We start from the raw sequence: 22,370 nt of genomic DNA on the forward strand, positions 1-22,370 counted from the left end.
TATATTTCATGTACATTAGGACAAACTCATCTATCAGTATGTACAGCCAAGTAAAAACTTTAACTGGAGAAAATCATGAATATGGAAGTTCTAAATTGGTTCAAATTATTTATAATCAAATTGGTGGTTATTAGGATTTCTTGATGTTCATTCTGACTGTATGGCACCTAAACCAAGTATTTTGAACATAACTCCAGAATTAAAATATATCTCCCATAAAGAGGGGAGTGAGAGCTACAAAAACAAAACAAAGCTACATGAAACCAAGATACACAGTAAAATAATCTTGGTACAATTTAGCGATTAAAAGCATTACCCTTAAGAAAAGTAATGCTCCAAAAACTCAGTAATGTCACTAAAAAGGGAGAGAAAAAATCAAATAGCTTAGTGATTTCTATAAAAATAAAATAATACATAGATGCATGAAAACCAAAAATATGTAGTCATTAACAGCATTTAATGTAGTCCCTTGTTAACGTCTCTTGACAAGATTCTTCAAAATCTGAATTCTGATGATTAAGGCTGTTATTTAGGAGTAAAATTGTTAGGAAAAGTTAAAAATATTTTCTCTTAGGTCTTTTTAGTTTCTTCTTTATAAAGTAGCTAAGTCAAGATCACATTTCTTAAAATGTATTCCAAATGTATTTTTACAGTGACTGTAGGGGGAAATTTTCTAGTAAAAAATTTTCTAGTAAAAAACCCTCTTTAGTACTATTGCTCAGCATATCATCAAACTAAAATTTAAAAATTTCACAGATCACTTTGTATTTATGGCAAATTAAAGTTAATTTCAAAAATTATCCACTCTTAAGGATACACAAAATTGAGAGATAAGTCATAAATAGTGCTGAAACTCCTATAATTTTATCTGCAGCATTCAAACCCCTTTGAGAGCACTATGACTAAGTATGGGTATTGTTTCTGATTTTTTTTTATTTTTTCTTTTTGGATTAATGATTTTCAAAACTGTCTTTCAATCTTTCATTTTGTGGATTTCTCTCTTGTCCCATTTCTAAAATTCTACCCAATATTCTCTATTCCATGATATTTTGAGTCTTGCTTCAGTAATGGGGAGCCCTCCTACCTCAGCATCTGACATGATACACACAGACCTTATGTATTAGTTAATTGCTGCAAGAAAAATTTTCCAAGTATAAGATTAAAACATGATCCTGTTTCACTGCTTCAGGTAAGAGATAGAAAGTACTTTCTCTTTATCAGATAGGGATTTTATTAAGCCAAAGACTTGAAAATGAAAAATTCCAATCAGATTCTAATTTACATAGACAATGTATAAGATAACTATTTTGACTTATATTTCTAACAAAAAATGTTGATTGATTCCACAAAGTATTTTATTGCTTAGATACCAAATGTAGGAGTCAGAGGGCTAGCTACTAATGGGCAAAATATTTCACATTTAGTTGAAATAGGTTGTTTTTAATCTATAGGGAATAACTTCAAAATACCAGAGTGCAAGTTGACAGTGTAGTCTATTATCTTCATAGCTGTGTCTCTGTTCAGATGTGATTAGCCTTTGGGGTTGGCAAACCTAAGTTTATATCCAATCTGTGCCACTTACTGGCTGTGTAAATTACTAGCTATGTTAGTAAAATAACTTTTCCATTTTTCTTATCTATAAAATATAATCTACCTTATAAGAATATGAGGTTCAAATGAGATAATCTATATAAAGCATAACGTATACTATTTGTAACTTTAGCTTTTAGAATATTACTGATAAGCTAAAATCAATATCTTATAATCCATATCATAGAAGAAAATTTGAATATTGTCAAGTGGATGAATTACATAACACAAATATTTCTTCCTTTGATTTTAACATCAAGGACACTAAGCACTGTATTCTTCTTGTAAACTTTACAAATATACATAAAGTTATGTGTTTTTATTAAGTATAGACTTTAAAAATAAGATGTAAATAAGCATTTCTCTATAATTGGCCATGTGAAGTATTCACAAAAGATGATGAGTAACAATGGTTTACACATTGCTAATACACACTTATGAGGAGAAAAAATAATAATTTCATGGTGAGTGTTTGTTGATTTTGCTCATGTATGTGTTCCTTATTTTGGGGAGATAAAAAATAAGTTATACTTTGCATGAAACACTTCTCCTTGTTATCCCAGTTGCTTCCAGGACAAAAATAGACTCTACCCCTACATGGGATAAAACCATATCTATTAATGTATTTCAATAGCACAATTTCAGCTAATGACCACTGAAACTCCATTCTGGAACTTTTTTCAACTCAGGTGTTTAGGAAATTTTTCTTTCACCTACCTGAGTGTCATAGTGATATGAGTATAAGAACATTAGAGATCTACTTGGGAACACATTGACTCTGAAGACGGTCACACCAGAAGAGACAGATGAGAGATGCATTTAGGTAAAGAGGAATAGTTTGTGATCTAAATTAAGTGCTACCTGAAGCCAATACACCTTTTCCTGTGGGGGCTATATACTCCATGTCTTTGGCAAAGTCAACAAAATTGGTTATTCTGCCACTTACACAAAACAGAATATAAGTGCTATTTACAAGATAATAGTGTCTTTGTATTCCAAAGTGTACTTCATGTTCACGGATGCACAAGGAAAAAATGTTATCAGCAATGGATTTTCTTTTAAGTCATACAAAAATGCATGAATATAGCAAGTTACTAAAATTACTTTATAAATATCATTGTTTAGGAATGAAATTAAACTTTTAAAAATGAGATAAAATCAATATTAAAATGTTATTAGTAATTCATAGATAATAAGAGTCATAAAGGTGACAAATAGTGAGGGAATCTATGATTTATCCTGAAGCAAACAAGGAAAACAGTTTACACCAAATCAGCCTGAAGCTAGTGAAAGCATCCTTACTTATGCTTAATAGGTGTGATGAGGTAAATACTGAAGTGAGGCTCCAGTGAACGATCTTGCAAGCAGAGACTAGAGAAGCCAAGAAAGAGAAATGGACAGGAAAAAAGACAATATAAAGTAGTATAGGTCATTTCTGTATGTAAAAGTTTTTTCTGTATCACTCTCTGCCATGCAATTTGTTTTTAGCTTTCCTAAGATGTCAATCAAACACAACAAATGTGACAATCTTTTCTGCTACATTTCTTCTGACTTGATACTAAAGAATATAGCCAGCTGCAGGGCACCTAGAAATCAGTCTTGGTGAGATCTGATTTTGTGACTAACAATTTAGAGCCTTATTTCAGGGCACAGCTTGGTTCCTAGCCACTGGACAAGCCTGTGATAGAAAGGTCAACACTTTCATCTCATGCTCTACCCTGAGAAAACACCTACTAACCATTGTTGAACAACTTACTTTTTCAGATGTCAACATGCATCTTTACTACTACACAGCACTAGGAACTGGAGGCAAATTCTATTACAAATGAATTTGTTACAACATCTGTGTGGGAATTAACTTAAAGTTTAAGCCTGCAGTGCTGGATTTGTTTTTAGTTTAGAAGTCACCGAATGCCAGAAGAACTCATATATTCAGCATATTTGAAGTCAGACATTAATGTAATCTTTATTTTGAATAATGCTAGATGATTCAAAAAGGGTAAACTTGTGCAATTTTAGTTTGAGTATTACCTAAGTCTGTGTTTTACAATCCTAGGTGCAAAAAAGCGACTTTATCACCCAATTTTAAAAATAGTGATGCCAAAGTCTCTCCTCATATAATTTATGATCAGAATCTCAGGCAGAGGGGTACATGGTATGTTTTATCATTGTTTTCTTTTAGTACTGCTAGACTTTCCATTTCTCGACTTGCTTTTTGTAATATGCTAGGTCTCTTTAAAAACAAAATGGATGTAATCTGGGCTTCTCTTGGCATTTGAAAAGCCCTATTTTAGTTTCTTACTCCAATCTTCTCCCATCCAGTCTTGACTAACTTCTGTGCTATTCATCTCTCTAAACTCTAAATAGTCCTTGGACACTTGTAATAAATTAAAAATAACAACTCTTAATGATCTCCTAATGCATGATGTAGTTAATTTTTCCTCCTCTTGAATCTAAGCTGCCCCATGACAGCACTGACCAAAGGAATATTATAGAAATAATGCTGTAAGAGTTCTAGACTTCACATTTAAAAGCCGTAAACCAACATTTAAGAAGTCCTGTGATTACATGGTAGGGAAGGGAATCCAAGCTATGATCAGACTCCCAGCCACTCTTACTAAAATGTCCAGTATATAGAGAATCTTGAATCTGCTCACCCTGCCCAGCTTCGTACTGAACATCATATAGTAACCCAGTTAACACCAATGGGGCGATCTAAACAAAAGCTATGTGAATGTCTGACAAACAATACTGATATCTATAATAAAGCAGTTGTTTTCAGTCACTGAGGCAGCCGTAGGTAACCACACCCAGTATATTCCTCTTGCCAGCAACATCTGCACACCTGGAGTATATCAGAAACGCAGATTACGGAGGCCAAACCCAAAGCTCCTGAATCAGGACCTACATTTTAAAATCTTACTCTCCAGTGCTGGTGACTGAACCCAGGGCCCTGCTGCCAGTTCATCTGCCACTGAGCTACACCTTCAGCCCAGTGTCTGAATTTAACAAGATCTCTAAGGTATCTATCCATGCACATATAAATTCAAAAATCACCAGTATAACATGTCTCTGGTTGCTAAAAATTTCTAGTCAAAATGAAAACCCAAATCAAATGACTAAAATGAGTTTTCTTTATTCATATAAAATTCCACATGTGCTCTGTGCAAAGCACTGGCTCAGCACTGCGAGGGTGAACTTTCTAGGGGTCCTCATTCCATGTCTATTTAATCATGGTGCTTTGAAAAGTGCTTCTCAGTTCCCAAGAGCTACCGTGAAAACTCCTTGAAGGGCAGACCAAGTTTTAAGCCATGATATAATTCCCAAAGGGTTTCACATAGAATTGAGATTTACAATTCTTCACTGAATAAATAGAAAAGGAGCTTTAAAAACACAAATCAAAAATAAAACCAAAATTACTGTTCTCTAGAAATGGAGTGGGTGATTCGATTAGAAATAGAGTAATTGAGTTTCTTGTTTTTATTTTTTTCTGTGTAAGATGGACTTTGCATCAGTCTAGAGGCCATCTTTTACACAAGTGCTAGTGTATTTGGGGCAGTTAGTTATTCAGTTACATCAATATTCATCATACACAATAACTACATCCAGGTGCTTCACTAGGCACAAAGATATAGAGATAAATATAAACACTAGCTGCTCCCTCAAATTGCATAGTCTGCTTCAGAAGGAGGAGTTACAAATACATAACATCATTATAATGCAGGAAGATGCATATAGTTTCATGACTAGAGGCACCTTGCAGAAGTTTATATAAGTAATGCTTTAGTTTAAAGCTTGAATCCCCAAGTTTAGATACTTTTAATGGAGGAAATTCGCTGCCTTGTTACATTTCTGAATATCTCAAGTCTTGTTGTTTTCTTATACTGAACCACAAGTGGTAAGTCTCTTCTACTCAATGGTTTCAGGCCTATGATCTTAGAGGCAACAGAAAGTTAAAAGAAAGCCTTTCTGATAGCCTCTATCTTCTTAGTGTAGAAGTCTATGAGTAAAAAAGGATGAAAATGCTGAGAGGATGTTAAGCAGCTATAATAAAAAATATCATAAGTCAGTCACAGAAACTGAAGGGAAATTAAAAATAAACAAAAACTTGTTCCTAAGCAACAGTTACCATTAATAACATAGCTGTCCTTTACTTATAATTTTCTTTAACAAAATTGAGGTGATTCAGAACCAGCAGAGAGGTTCAGATATAGGTACAGATACTTGCAAAGAGCCTGAGAGCATCCTGGTTTTAAATCACTTCAGCAAATACATCATGACTATCTATGGGGTACAAAATTTAAGAAAAATTTAGGAAAACACTAGTAGGCTTTAGAAATAATTTGCTTATAAAAATTTCTATTTCATATCATTTATACTCATTTACTATATAATAACTCTTGCATGTAAATCTTTTAAATACATTTTTATTTTTATTTTTAATTGACACAGTAATTGTGCATAGTTTTGAGGTACAGTGCAACATTTCAATAAATACATACAATGTATAATGATCAGATCAGGGTAACTGATGTATCTGGCACCTCAGACATACACCATTTCTTTGTATTAGGAACCACTGTAGTAGCCATTTTGAAATATTCAAATAATTTTTGTCAACTACATTTTTTCCACTGTATACAGAACATTGCAAATGATTCTTGTGCAGCTGCACCCCTCTACCCAAAACCATTCTCTCCCTAGTTTCCCTTTCCTATTGCCTCCCAGACTCTGGTAACCACAATTCTATTCTCTGCTTGTTTGAAATCAATTGCTTAGCTTCCAGATTTAAGTGGAGACATGTGGTATCTGTCTTTCTGCCCCTTACTTATTTTACTTAACATAATATCCAGACCCATTCATGTTCTTGCATATAAATCTTACTTTATGGAAAAATCTTACCTTTACAAACTTTGCAGCAGCTATGAGACAAGGTAATTTGGTGAGATTCTGGACAATCCAAGTCTGGACAGCCTGAACTCTCAACAAGCTTCATGGTCTGGTCCTATTAGACAGCAGAAAACAGGTGTCTCAGTTTTTGCAATTATCAAAATTACAAAATTATTTGTAATTATCAGTTTACTGATTAATTCAGTTAATCAGTATACAGTTATCAGTTAATCAGGTAACTGATTAATTATCAATTAACTAATAAGGTTCCAGATTCAGCACCTGACAAGCGTCCTCAAATACACCACTGATATTTTCATTCTGACGACTTAAGCACAGGGCAAGGCCTCACTCCAGAAACGACATTAAAATTCAACTGAAAAACCTTCAGAATGGACAAGCAGCAGTGGGGCAAAATCTAACACATTACACTCAGCCTGTAATTTACCAAGTATCAGGGTAAATTACTTTTACTGGTTACTTTTACAACACATTTACATATCCAATTACAACTGTGGTAAAGATACAGCCTGAAATATAGCAAAAGCACACTTCAAAAATAACGTATAGAAAACTGAGCTTTTTAAACACTTTCATTTTGAAATTTTCTTATAAAGCTTTACGGTGTAGCCTCATAGATTACAATAATCAGGAAGAATGGAGCTATCCCATTAAACTGAAAAGGAAAATAAAGGCAGAAATTGTATGTCTCATTAATTATGCCTAGCATATTTCAGGCACATAGTTGGCATTCAAAAATTTTTTGACTGAATGGAATCACTATAGTTCTGGAAACTGAAGTAAATTAAGACTTTCAGAAGGAGAAGGCAAATAGGCATGGCTCTACGGACTATGGCAGTACCCTGTCCTGGAAGCAAACATATGCCTCTAGCATCACTGATCTCCAATCTCTTAACCAAATTCTTAAATACATCTCTGAAGAAAAACTACAAATGTTCAATAAATACATACAAATGTCAACATCTCTGGTCATTAGAGGAATGCAAGTTAAAACTAGAAAAAATTCCTGTCATCAAGAAACCAAATAATAACCAACGCTGCAGAGGCTATGAAGGAGCCCTTCAATATTGCTGGTAAGAATGTAGACTGGCACAACCACTCTGGGAATCATTATAGGGATTCATCAAAAAACTAAAACTAGAAATTCCATGTGACCTAGCTATCATTCTTCCAGGTATCTTCCCAAAAGCGTTAAAGACATCCTGTTACAGTAATACTTGCATACCCATCACTATGGCATTGCAATTCATAATAGATAAATCTTGGAAGCAGCCTATATGTGCATCAACAATTAATAGATAAAAAAAGAAAAGTGGTAGCCTTCTGTGAGCCTTTGCACCATCCTACTCTGTACTCTGCAGAGTACACTTCTTATCTTTAATTGACTTACAATCACTCACTCTTTAGAGGATACTCATTTTCCTACCTTTGATATCTTTAATAAATTTAAAACCTTGCTACCTTGAAAAAAAGGAGATATTTCTACACGATGGAGTACTATTCTACAATAAAGAAGGATAAGCTTAAAATATTTGTAGAAAAAGAGATGTACTGAGACCATACTGTTAAGTGAAATAACTCAGATATATAAGCTTAAATATCACATGGTTTCTCATATATGAGAAACTCAAAATATAAAGAAAAAGAAAATATGGATCATACAAAATAAAGAATTAGATCTTTTGCAAAAAGGAGGGGAACTAAAATACAGAGAAGGGTCAGGGAGGGGAAGAGAAAGGTGAAAAAGAACCAAGATGTGTTATATACATGGACTAACCCTCCACTACAAATGTAACCATTATATACTGCACACATGGATTTAAAATAAATTGAAAAAAAACCCCAAGGATCATTGACAATGTAGTAATATGTCTATCAGAACTGAAATAATAACATAATTCTTGGACCATGCAGCCTTCCTCTATAGTTACTACTTAGCAGCTTAGATTTGTAGATACAATTTCTCTAAGAACTGCTTTCAATTTCTGCCTTTTACTAGCTTATCTGGGCAAAGGATTTTTTCCAGATCATAACCTCTCATCAAAACAGTGGTAGAAGGCAAGTACACATTGGAGTCAAATGGTAGTCTCTCTTTGGTTTGACAGTAAGTTCACTTCTGGTAATTTCAGATTCAAAACCACAATGTTGTTCTGTGTTACTATTAAAATCATAGACCCTCAGGACATATTTTCAAGGCCATAAAAGTGACAATAAAAGTAAAAATAAGGACTGCAACTGACAGCCACAAAAATGGAAGGGTAAAAAATCTGTCAATTATCTAAAGCTGAGACTACAGGAGGTAAGGGGCCTAAGGGAAAAGAAACAATGGGTATCCTTAATGTCAAGAATTTAGTAAAAAACTACAAAGTTTCTGATGATCTGATAGAACTGTGTTGGTTAATCAATACTCACATTCTATATGTGGCTCTTGGACACTGTGCTTGTAAAATACAAACAAGAATTTGAAGGCAGAGTATAACAAAAGAATATGAAATATTTTTAGTGGTTTTATATTGCTTTATGTTCAAATGATGTTTTAGACAATATGGGTTAAATATAGTAAATTTAGATTGACAAAAATTGTGCATTATGCCATATTTCTATCAGACAACACATGCTTCTAAAGAAAGAAATGGTGCTTTTCTTTGAACAAAAGTGTTCTAATATTTGTTTACTGAGCACCTGCATGTTCTTTATATACAAGCCTATAAGTAAAGTAGCTTAATCAGCTGATTTTATATAATACCTTTAAAACCAAATAAGTACCTATCCAAGAAAATTTTGAAACCAGATTTATCATTATTATAGAACATATTCTGGCCAAATGAAAACACACATATATACACTCACATACACACACACACACTCACACACTCACACACACATGCACACACACAATAAAGAGAATTCAGACGCCCTCATGATTTTTAAATTTATAGCTGGTATTTCTTTTTTTAGGTTATAAATTATTTACTTTATTTCATTTATTTTATTTTTATTTTAAAAAGAATAAAACCATGCCAAGCAAAAACAGGATAAAGCCAATCAAAACAAACCACTTGCAAGTGATACAGGACTTCCAAACAATAGGAAATCTACAATGGCTACCATAATGCCTCCTGTTGTGTTCAAAATAGCTTAAGGTACCTCCAGAGATAGTAAAAATCCATCAAAATAGGATAGACTAGAGCCAATAAAAACAAAACAATGAGCACAATAAAGGTCTTCAAAACAATAGTAAATGCAAAATGGCCACCATAATACATCTTGTCATCCTTGAAACAGTTGCCATGCCATCTGTCTTAATTTTCACTCTCATTGTTGAGACAAAATACCTGATGCCCAAAATTAGGGAAACAAACGTTTATTTCTTTTTTTTTTTTCTGTCTTTTTCGTTTTTATCGGTACCAGGGATCGAAATCAGGACTGCCTGCTTGCAAGGCAGGCACTTATGCCACTGAGCTAAATCCCCAGCTCTTCAAAGGTTTATTTCTTACAGTTCTTGGAGGATTTTCAGTCCATACTCAGTTGGCTCCAAAGCAAGGTGGCATAGTGGGTCCACCATTCATGGCTGCCCCAAACAAGCATAAACTGGCAAGCACAAGACACACACCTTCCTGCCAAAACATCATATCCTGGCTCCACACCTAGGTGGTTGAAACACACCAACAATCCAAGCCCTAGACAATGAACCAATCACAATGCTAGACTTCGTTGCTAGATTTGGTCAGGTTCATAATTGCATGAGGCTTGGGAGCCACTGACAAAAACCATGACATTCCACCACTGTCCCCCAAAAATTCATGTACATCCTTTATACAAAAGACATTTAGTCATCTCCAAGAGTTGCCAAAGTCCTAACATTTTCAACATGAAAAATCCAAGTCCTTAAAGCTGGTATTTCAACCTTAGAGATTAACATGAGAAACCAGCTGACAAAAGTTTCTGACTGTCCTTGATCTAACTCTAATTTCTGTGACTTCCTTTTCTCATTCTGGAGTTACTAAATCTTGCTCTAAGTTTCCCTATCCTTCTCTCAATAGAGGTTTCTTTCACTCTATAGACATGTTCGTAAGTGCATCAGTGTTCTACCAGACAGCACAGGGTTGCATGGCATAGGTGCAGTGACGGTGTAGAAAACTACATCTTGAAATATAGGTTCGGTAATTCAGTTTAAGGTTCCCGTGCCTCTGTTCTCGCTAAGATGTAACCTACATCACAGGAAAGCCAATGTAAAACCAAAAGGAAGCAGCTGGAGTATCTAATGGACACAAAGAAACTATAGCTTTCATGTTCTAGAATGAAATTTGTCACTCTGCCTCTTTATAGATCATCTTGGCTTATCCCAAAGGATTTTTAAATTAAGATGCACAAAATAGATCTTCCTCCAGCCTTGATTTATTCTGGAAAAAGTCTTACGATTTTCCTTTCCCAAATTCTTAATAATCATACCGATGCTCACTGTTTATTGGTGCTATCACCTAAGTAAATCACTTATTTTATTTTCTATGTACTCTACATTCTAAGTCACTCTCAAATCCATATTAAGGGAACATTTCGTTGTTGCTGCTGCTGCTGCTGTTGCTGTTAGTATTGTTGTGGTGGTGTTGTTCTTGTCTCACTATCAGTTCAGGCTGACCTTTAAGTCGTTCAGAGCCCCAGCTGACCTCAAACTCGCAGTGATCCTCCTATGTCTGCCTCCTGTTGCTGAAACTATAGGTGTGTATCACCATGCTTAGCAGGAAGCATTTAGAGAGTACAATAAAAGATCAAACGTAACCCTAACAGAGACACTTTAGATGCAGACATTTCCTTTCTGATAGAATGCAAGTGTAAGAGATCTGTCAATTGAAATACAATGATAGGATCAAGAAATATAATAATTAATAAAAGCAAATATTAAAAGCCTCGTGAAACATAATTAGTTTTTCAGGTTACAGGTCAGGAAGCAGAGTTCAAAAGATACATGCTGGCTTCAGAAACATATTTCAAGACACCAAAGCAATTAAAATTTTAAAGAATGCCCCTTTAAGAATACTACAAAGGGACTAAAACCTGTCTCCATCTAACCTACATACAACAGTTACCCTTTATCAAGTAACTTTGTGTTTTGTTTTTAATTGAACTGAATGTTATTTCTCTTACCTGGGTCAAAATCAAGAGTGACAACAAACTGAGCTTAACTTTACTTACATCTTCCTCACAACAGCAGACAAATTGCTGAATGAAATTTAGAATGTATAAGATAACTTCATAAAAGTTTAATTTGACAGAAAAAAAATTATTTATTTTGAAAAAAAATTTTTTTGTCTTTTTCCTTTTTATCGGTACCAGGGATCGAACTCACGCCTGCCTGCTTGCAAGACAGGCGCTTATGCCACTTTCCAATCATTCATTTAAATTTTGAAAAGGTAATGAGAATTCCTTTACATCAGAACTATAATTAATACTTTGAATTTTTGTTTTGCTTTAGAATTTGAAAGCAGTATTACAAGGGTGAGCTTTAAAAGAAACATTTTCTATATTTGTGAAACGGAAAGGTGCATAAAGAGATTCCTTACCTTGCACTCATAAAGAACACACACTCCAGAAGAAGAATAGACTGTATTTCGTTCTCCTTCAAAGTAGGTTCGTCCTTGAAATTGGCATATTGCTTTAGGATAAAAAAGATTACATGTATTGATATTTTATTAGGAAAAACAGCTTAGAATTATTCACATTATTTTCTAAGTCTTTCATATGTTTTCTTTTATATCTATTTCCAATTGTTTGAATTATAAACCTAAATTCAATCTACTATAATGTACATGTAAATTTAAGTCAGCATTTTGCAAATTAAGAAGATGAAATGATGTGCAAAAGGAATAATGACTTATGACTTACTTTAGAAAGTCAGAACAGGACTATGAAGAAAAGAGTGCCAAAAAGCACATTCATAGCCAGTTACATGCCTGATAGATGATGTGCCACTAAGAACATATTAAGTAGGTACATAGGATGACAATGAATTACTGTCAATACAATATGAAAAAGAATCTTTTTTTATAAGACACTGTTACAGCATTTTGAAAAAAAAAGTTAGAAGCTATTTAACTCCAGCATGGATATGTAAGCTTTATGTTTTCTAGTTTAGTATTACTTTAAATGCATACAAGTTGAAACATCTCAGTTAGGATGTTGAAATGACTTTAAACTGACCTGCCTTGTTTTCTTTCCAACAATATAAAAATTTAAAGCATAACTTCAGATTCAATAGGAAACATGTTTTAATGAGTTATACTGCATAGAGTATAAACTTTTCTGAAATTTACAAAGTACTTACAATTCACACAGACATTTAGCCAACAGAAATTATTTACTTATTTTGAAATGAAAATTTCAAGTTACCCATGTTAAATATCTCTTAAACAGATAGTTTTACCCTGAGGCTAATAAAGTCTAATCTTCGGGTTCCTTCTCTAAGATTCTAAACTAATATTTGATTTTATAATTTTTTATCATTTATCTTTTTATCATTTATCTTTGAAAGCTACCACTGTATATGCTTCAGTTGACCATAACATCTAGATCTACACCAAGAACATTAGTTCAAAGGCTAGTAGAAGTAAATCTCTGATGCAATTTATACCTCATATTTATTGAATACAGATTTTATTTAGCCACGAAGATTTTAAAAAGTAAAAGTACACTTCCTTTTAATTCTGCTAAATGAACAGAAGAAATTCTTTCACTCTTTAGAATTTACATTTTCTTACTACCTTTAAAAGCAGAAATTAGATATACTATTATTAATATCAGTATGGTATTGCATAGATATTAATATCCCAGGTATAATCCAAATTTTCATCTTCACTGAAAAATCTATTGATTTTTAAAAGTCATGTACTTAAAAAATGGTAACCATGCTCATTTTTAAAAATCCATATTTCAACTACTCTCCTTACTCAGATTTTATTAACAAATTTGATTACATGATACATCTCTACCAGTGAATTGATTTTAAATTTTTTGGAGCTTGCTAGAAAAAAATACAACTTACTTGTATAAATTATATTACTTAAAGGCTTACTGAAACTTGCTCTCTCATGAATATTCAAAATGAATCTAAGATATGTCAGTTGCATACTATCTACCATATTATGAATTAAAATAGCATGCACATTTACTTAATAACCTGATTCACTGCAAAAATATCTCTCCAGTGTGTAGAGTGTGATCTTTTTCTTACTTAAGCAAGTTAAACTCAAAATACCAAGATCTAACATATTGTATGTTTCATAGTACTTAAATTACTACTATGTTTTACAAGATAATGAGAACAAATAAAAACATTCTTACTTCTATTTATTACCTATCATTCAAAGGTTTCTTAGCCTGTATTATAGGACTTGATAACTGAAGCCTATACAAACCATTGAGTATGCTTTAAGTCTTTCTTAGTGGGGAAAGGTTATACAGTTATAAAACAAACAAACAAAACCCCAAGGGTAAATTCTCCTTATACAAAATCTTAGGATAAGTTAATATTCATGCAGAGCATATGGACCTTCTGTTCTAAACTCTTAATTCAGAAGATGCAAACAGGCAACTTGTGGACAATAGGGCACCAAATGGAGCTTGGCAAAGATGGAGAAAACACAGAAATGCGTGAGGTCACAATTGCTTTATTCCCTTTCAAGTGATGTGCATAGTACCTTTCACTTAGGGACACCCAACGTGAGTTTGTCTATATTTATATTTTGACCAATTATCTTTACTCTCCATAATTCTAAGGTTCCATGGAAGTTCAATGTCAGAAAGATTTTCCCTAGGCTCTATATGGGAGAAATGTGAGGAAATTCAGAAAAGCAATAGTGATTCTTGAAAACAGTATAAGAGTTAAAAATATAATTACAGCAGTTTCAGGACATTTTGAAGAGAAAATTAAGGAAGTGATAATCATATTAAAATATTCATACACTTAACAAATAGGCATTGAACTCTTACATACCATATACTCTGCTAGGTACTGGGATTCAAAAATGAATAAGGTGTGATTCATGTCCTCACTACTGAGGAGGGCAGACAGACTCATACACAACTGATTATAACAAAAACCAAACTTAAATGTTCTAATTAATGAACTTATATGTTAAGGAGAAACAAAAGACACTGAATGATGATAGAGAAACAAGGGCATTTCAAAGATCCAGACTCAAGTCTTAAGACCAAGAAATCATCACCACCCTAGGCCTATGGAGCAATAAGAGAAAATTATTTTCTAGTACCTAATGTGCGTCAGAGTTAGGGAAGCGGAGCTCTCTAGAGAGTACTGCAATCATGATAGCACAACTACTGCCCATGATAGAACTAGTGCAGAGAAGGAGTTGGCAAGAAATATGCCAATCCTCTGTCCTCCTGCCTTCCAATTTCCTGCGAGTGTTTTCCACTGGCAGATGTACACAAAGACAGCTGTTAAAGAGACCAGATTGATGGCTCCTGCAAAAGTCAGGATCTGGGCATACAATGTAAAAGAGGACTAGAATCAGGATTATGGAGTGGCCAGGAGAAGTCATTCAGTGGAGGCTTTTACGTATTCTCGTGTAGAAGGATAGGTTGCTAAGAAGGCCATAGAGATGAAAAACAGAACAAATAAATTTTAAAGAGAGTAAATGGAAACATATTTGAAAAATACAGTTACACTTCAAGGGAAAGTTCAGACAGCTTATCAAAATAAGACCCACAGGCAGCTAAACTATCAAATGAAGAAACTGAGCCAGCCACAGGAAGAGGGAGAGTCTAAACTGAAGAGGGAGAGCAGGTCATCTCCATGTCTTGATGTCATCCAAGACTGCCCATGTAGGTATCAGTGTCAAAGTCTCAAGGACCATCTCTAGAATCCATGGTAGAAAAGAATCTGCCTGCTTACATTCTCAAGTAGAGCATAAGTAAAAGAAATCACTTAATGAAACAGTGAATGAATAACCATGTCACTGTGATTATTTCTTCTTTAATGTAAATACACTCACATATTTATAGTTGGAGAGTTCATCTCTTTAATTCTGTTGTGTGTTCATAAATGTGCTGTCATCTGTCTATATAGCATTAAGTTCTTTTAATGTAACCCTTGATTCCTAAGCCCAAATCACTTGCCAGTTTAAAACAGAATTAAATTAATTGGATCATATTGTCAAAACTCTATGTGGAGCTGATTGATGACTATATTACATGTATTTCATTACAAGAAGATTAGAAACTATATATTTTTAGGTATGAATCTTCTGTTCAGAGACATTTTAAATATAGACTAAGAAACTAGACCTTATAGACTAAAGCTACATTTTAGTTTTTAATATTGACCAATGTCAAATGCATATTTACTGTGACCGATAGATGATGTTGTTTGTGTAACTCCGACGGGTATGATTTACTTTATGGTCTATGTGAATTCTGTCCCCCAGAGCTTCCTATCTTGTTCAGGTACTGTGCAACAGTATTCACAATAATTTCGGACAATTAAATAGGAGGAGATGACAGGTATTTGTCTTACCAAATCTATGCTACACATTGCAAATTATAGTTCCTAGTGTAATTATGATGTAATCTACAAAACGTTATATGAATTATTTTCACTCCACTTTTTCCCATTTTAACAACATAAATACATATGAACAGGAAATAGGAAGTCACAACAACCCAGATGCACATATGAAAGTCACTGGTTGTTAAAAGCGAAAAGTATTTTATAACACAAATTGAGAAACAGATATATGGAACAAAACAGTAAAATTCTAAAAATTCTAAATTACACATTAAAATCCTAATTTATGGATCATTAATACAGAGCTAGCAACTGCAGTTAGCTCTAATGAGATTTAATTAACTTCTACAAACCTTCATACAGAGAATGATCTAAATCTGTGTAAAAATGTTTTAGAATATGTAGGGAAAAAACATAACAATATTTCACCTCTAAACATTTCTTCACTCATTAAAGAGCTTTTCCTTTCTACTACTACTATAGAACTAATAAAAACCTAGTAACATTCTCTTAAAAATTAGACTCATGGCTTCTTTAATACTCTTTTTGAAATATCAGCTATCAGTGATCTTTAGACTGATTAAGCTGTATGTTTAGAAAAGAAATGTGTAGTCTCAAGGTGTATCAAATTTCTTACAAATGACTCAAGGTTATCCTGTTTGGTAGAATAGTACTCCCCTGACATGAATACCATATTTTCCCTATCCATTCATCTGTTGTTGGACATACATGTTTCTTTCATGTATTATTATGTATAATTATTATGAATTGTGGTAGAATAAACATGAGTATCAATATAATGTGATTTCTTTAACATTTTGGGAAGACAACTCAGAAAAGATGGGTCAAATCAGACACACATAAAAAAGTAAAATTAAAGACAAATAGTAGGAAGTGGGGAACCAGAGCTCTCTCAAATGAGAAAGGGGATCAAGAGATGGAGAGAGGAGGAGACGAAGAATATGAAAAAGGAATCATGATGTGTTAGGTACATGTGCCAACTTCCCACAAGGAATGTAAACAGTACGTACTAAAAACATGTACTAATAAAAAAATATTTTTAAAGGGAAGAGTTTTATGTGATTGCTTTGTAAAAATCCCCTGTATAATGGTATTTTGTAAAAATGAGTTTGTAAAAATACCATATATAATGGCATTTTGAGTCAATGTGATACCTATTTGTAAGTTGTTGGAAGAGGTAAGCCTTATTTATTATAATTATGTATATTTCTGCCTTTATTATAGTTTTTAAAAGAATATAAAATAAATTTGTGCATGAGGTAAACTGAAATGCAAACAAAAAACCCAAAAGTGTTTCAATATTCTTAGAAGATAACAACTATGCTACATTTATGCAGCCCAAAATCATTTTTGTGTAATCTTGACTCATTTGGAGTCAGTTGTTAACAATATGGTTGTAATAATATCTGAGCACTCACTGATACAAATTAATGTCGCCCTTCTCTCAATAACATTTAAATCTGTACCACAGCACTAAACATAATTTCTTTTTTTCTCTTTTATTGTACATTTTTTATCTTTCTTACTGGAGAGAAATAATGTCTTACTAATCTTCAGACCTCATTCAGCATCCCACACTGACCCAGCGTAATAAACTCCTAAATTATGTTCAGTTTGGTTAATTTTCTCCCCATTTCCTGGCTAATGAAAATAAGTGAATGAATTCTATCTTAACCTCACTTTTCCCTTTACATTTGGCCTCATCTTTGGATTTTATAATAAATGTTCTACAGATTGGGTCTCACAGAAAGATTTGGACTTTTCTGTAAAATGTTTAAAACCTCTGACATAGAAAGTGAGAGAGTAAGGAAGTAGCTGGCTAATGGCAGAGTAGTAATTTACAACATGAGTAACACAAGTTAACATGCTCAAGGAAAATTATCTTGGACAACTGGATGACAAAACTTCTTCCTTCTCTTCGCCTTGCTAATGCCAATAGTCTGAGAGTCAATGCTATTTAAAATGAACAGAAGTTCAGAGTGCTTAAATAATTCACAAATTCATTAATTATACATATTTGTTTCCTTTAACTCTCATTAATTGTTTGGGAATTTAATTGTTTGCAAAACTAATACTGGAGTTTAGGAAATGAAATAATGAGAGTAACTATACAACCCTGTCTTCCAGTTTTGTGTGTATCATGTCCTTGGGCTTCTAGAGGACCAAAGTGTGCTTTTCCTAAAGGGGCTTAATTTAGGTCAGTAGCCTATCTTTCCAAACAGAGAACAGGGCCTGAAATACCATAAACCTAGCAGTACTCAGGGATTAAGAGACAAGGGAGGACAAAAATAATTTATGGAAAAGATTCAGAGGAAAAATTCAAATATCTTGTCAAGTTTGTACTTTGGGTTAGAGATCCTAGATAATAGAAAAATAAAAACTGTGTACCTAGAGAATATCAACAAAAAGCCTTGCTTTCAGGAGAGATTCAGTATTTTTTGACTCTAATTTAATTTTACCCTTTACATTGCAAACTAAAGTATATTCAAAAGTTCTTCAGATTTAACTACCTTTCCATTACTAGTCGTTTTCTTGATCCTACTTCTTGTAACACAGAATTAAGTATTTTTTAAAATGCAGTCATTTAATTTAGCCCACTCAGGATAAGAAAAATAAATTAATGTAAAGAATTGGAGGAAAATATAATATAGGTGTTAATACCCAAATACTAATAAAGAGATAGAACATAAACACACATGAGTTAAAAGTTTTCATTCTCATTTTTCAAAGAAAATACCATGTATATAATATAAGAAAAATGTTGTCCATTGTCATTGCTAATGCCAGGACTAGAATTCATGTGATCATCTTATATATATTTTCCTATCACCAAAAATAAAGTGAAGTTAGTCAAAACCAGAATTTCTCTTTAGAAACCTTATGAAATGTTTTTCCAAAATGACTGGCACCTTTTACCTTCATGTTGTTTTGAAGATGTTCAACATAAAATACCCTGTGAACATGAAGCAAGGTCCTTTGCACTGTAAAAAAGTATGTAGTGTATTCACTATTATTATTCTATTAGTGTTATGAAATTTTATTTACCTTTCTTCTATGAAACAAAAAACAAACAAACAAACAAAAAAACAAAAAAGAAGATCTCATATAAAGACTCAGAGACTGACAGGTTTCAAAACAGCCTGCAGTTTGCAGAGAGAGATAGAAACAAGAGGCAGATTACTGTGACTGGCAGTGGGAGAGTTAGCAGTACAGGGCATTTTAAAAGTGGTTTCTTGGGATTTACATTAACAACCCCATCCATTTATTATGCAAAGATTATAAGCCAAGGAAGAGAAGTAGAGGCTTGGTTAAAAGGAGCAAACTGTAAAACAAGACAAGTGAAAGAAAACACAAGGAGGAGGCAAGTGAGCGCAGAGGAAGCAGCAGTGACAGCAGAATTAAACGTTACACTTGAGATGCAGCAGGACACAGCAAAGGAGAAAAGAGCAAAATGAAAAACAGCACAAGCAAAACAATTTCATAAAGATACACAGAAAGAGTGGCCATGCCTGGAAATGTGAAGCATTTCCCGAGAACCTGCTGTCCACCGGGCAGCGTGATAAGCAAGCACCTATCCCATCTTCAGGGAACATTAGCCCTAGTGTGGGAAACAGTGGGGAACCCAGAATAACTGTGTCTGACTCAGACAGGAAAAACAAGGCCTTACCCTGGTGAATCAGAACCGCTTCCCAGAAGAGCAATGTTGGAAAATGTGTAGTAACGGAGGAATAACACAATTATGAACCAGGGAAAGACTACTCATACTCAAAAACCAGAATAAAACCGTAAGATACCTCAGTGAGGGTCTTAATGAACAATCAATTGAGAAACCTACATAAGCTACAAGTGACTTATTACAGTCGATTTTACCAAAAGTCCCAACCTCTTGAATCAATGGTTCTCAAGTGTAGACGCATATTAGAATCACCTTAGAACATTTAAAATTCTCTATGTCCCAGCTAAATGCTAGGCTAATTAAAACAATATCTGAGGGTAGGAATTGAAACTTTTATTTTTTTAAGCTGTCCAAAGATAACTAAGTTGAAACTATCTTATTATGCAGAGAAAAAGGAAATAAGAAAATAGGTAAGTAAAATTAAACTTTGAAAAGAAATGTTCACATGGATATTTAGTAGAAACCTTTCATCTTACAGTATAGGGATCAATATTTGGTCTATTGTTTGAAATTGAGAAGTAATAGGCAATAAATATGTGACTTACACATTTCATTTTACACACATGCACCCACAATATTTTGATGTACATTTTTCTTTTTTTGTCATAATAGTACATATTTATGGAGGCACAAGGTTGATATTTCATATATGTATACAATGTGGACTGATCAGATCAAGGTAGTTAGCATTTACATTTCTTTATTCATAAAACACATACAGTAATAGGTTGTTAGAACAGAATTCACTCTATTGTATTTCTCCTATCTGTGTTTTGCAAGTTGTCCAGCCATCCTCTACTCCTCCCATTCTATCTTGCCTCTAGAATTACTATTCTACTCTCTTCTATTTTAAGGTCAATTTTTTTAGCTACCACAAATGAGGGAAAACATACAGTATCTGTCACTCTCTGCTAGCTTATTTCACTTAGTATGTCATTTATTTCTATTCACTTTGTCACAAATGACAGATATGCTATATTTTCTTTATTCTCACATTTGTCAATGGACACCTCAGTTGATCCCACATCTTGGCTATTGTAAATAATACAGCAATAGACATGAGTTTGTGTGTGTCTGTTAAATATTCTGATTTCTCTTACTTTTGGATATATATATCCAAAAGTGGGATAGCTACATTATGTATTAGACATTTTGAGGGTAAATCTCTTTATTGTTCTCTATTATAATCATACTTATTTATATTCCTACCAATGATGTATAAGTATCATAAATTAGAGGCCAACTAGGGCAACTTAGCAAATTACTAAGATCTTCCCCCAAAATTTAAAAAAATTTTCTCTTTTTTCCACATCTTCAACATCAGAATGTGTTACATTTTGTTTGCTTTTTTGATAACATTCTTGCTGAGTGAGATGCTATCTTATTATGGCTTCAGTTTTCATTTCTCTGGTTATTAAAAACACTAACCTTCTTCTCACATACTCTTTTGTCATCTGTGCTTTCGAAGTCTTATCCAAAACATTCTTGTCTGATCCAGTGTTCTAAAGTGTTTCCCCTATGCTATCTTCAGCTAGCTTTGTAGTTTCAGATCATTTGGTCTTTGATCCACTTTGGGCTGATTTTGCGTAAAATGAGAAATTGGGGCCTAGTTTCATCCTTCTACATACAGATATCTCATCCCTATTTATTGAAAAGACTTTCCCTTCTTAGACATATGTGTTTGGTATCATTCTTGAAAATGTAGTTGATCACTACAGCCCTGTGTGTCTTAAGGTCAGATGTTATGGATACTTCCAGCTCTGTACATTTAGGTGAAGGCTACTTTGTTATTCAAAGACTTTTTGGTTCAAATGGGATTTTAAAAATTATTTTCCTCTTTTGCTTATTGTTATGGCTCCTATCTAAATGTTGTCTCAAAGCGTCGTGTACTCATATGTGGGGCTTTTCTGAGTTTGGTGGATCCAGGGTGTGTGATACTAGGACTAAAGGTATGTGGTACTAAATTAGCCACTGACTATGGAATTAGCATTCTGGGTGTGGCTGAATGGGTTTACTGAAGAGAGAAACCCCATCCAGGGTGAGGTTGGCACACCCACAAAGCACATAGCTTGAATGGGATGAAAGGGAAAGGCAGGTTTCCTACTTCACTGCCTGTCTCCTGCCATTCCCCTCTTCCGTGTAACGCTGCCTCAGAGCCAGCCAGCTATGAACCAAAACCTCTACAAACCATAAGCTGAAATAAACCTCTTTCCTCTTTTAACTTGCAGGTGTCTGGTATTGTCTCTCAGTCAGAAGAAAAGTAATTAAGACACTTACATATGAATTTTAGGATTGTTATTTCTATGAAGAATATAATTGATATGCTGGTGAAAACTGCAGTGAACCCATGAGTAGCTTTTGTTAATATGAACATTTACAGACTATTATTTCTTTCAATCCATAAGCAAGAGAAATCTTTCCATTATTTTGGGTCATTAATTTCTTTTATCAGTGTTTTATAATTTTCACTGTAAAAGTCATTTGCTTCCTTGATTCAATTTATTCCTAGGTATTTTATTTTATTTTTGTAGCTGTTGTGAATTGGATTGCTTCTGTAATTTCTTTCTAAGTAAGTTCCTTATTTCTCTTTAAAATGCTACTGATGTTCTCTTTTTATTAATGCATATTAAACATACAAATTATCGGGTTGCT

At 33.6% G+C, this 22,370-nt stretch overlaps 1 protein-coding gene across 2 annotated transcripts in view; it reads right to left on the reverse strand.

Moving 5' to 3' along the window:
* Nell2 (neural EGFL like 2) overlaps positions 1-22,370 on the reverse strand; it is a 360,145-nt gene that overhangs the window by 188,024 nt on the left and 149,751 nt on the right. For both annotated transcript variants that reach the window (XM_003476087.5, XM_063254597.1), the window contains exons 10-11: positions 12,063-12,154; positions 6,493-6,595 (exon numbers count right to left, since the gene is read on the reverse strand). In XM_003476087.5, the coding sequence (XP_003476135.2) occupies positions 6,493-6,595; positions 12,063-12,154 (195 nt within the window). The remainder of the gene's footprint in view (positions 1-6,492; positions 6,596-12,062; positions 12,155-22,370) is intronic.

The sequence above is a fragment of the Cavia porcellus genome, unplaced genomic scaffold (assembly GCF_034190915.1).
Source record: "Cavia porcellus strain 051 isolate PalLab524CR breed Dunkin Hartley unplaced genomic scaffold, mCavPor4.1 scaffold_8, whole genome shotgun sequence".
Classification (NCBI taxonomy): Eukaryota; Metazoa; Chordata; class Mammalia; order Rodentia; family Caviidae; genus Cavia; species Cavia porcellus.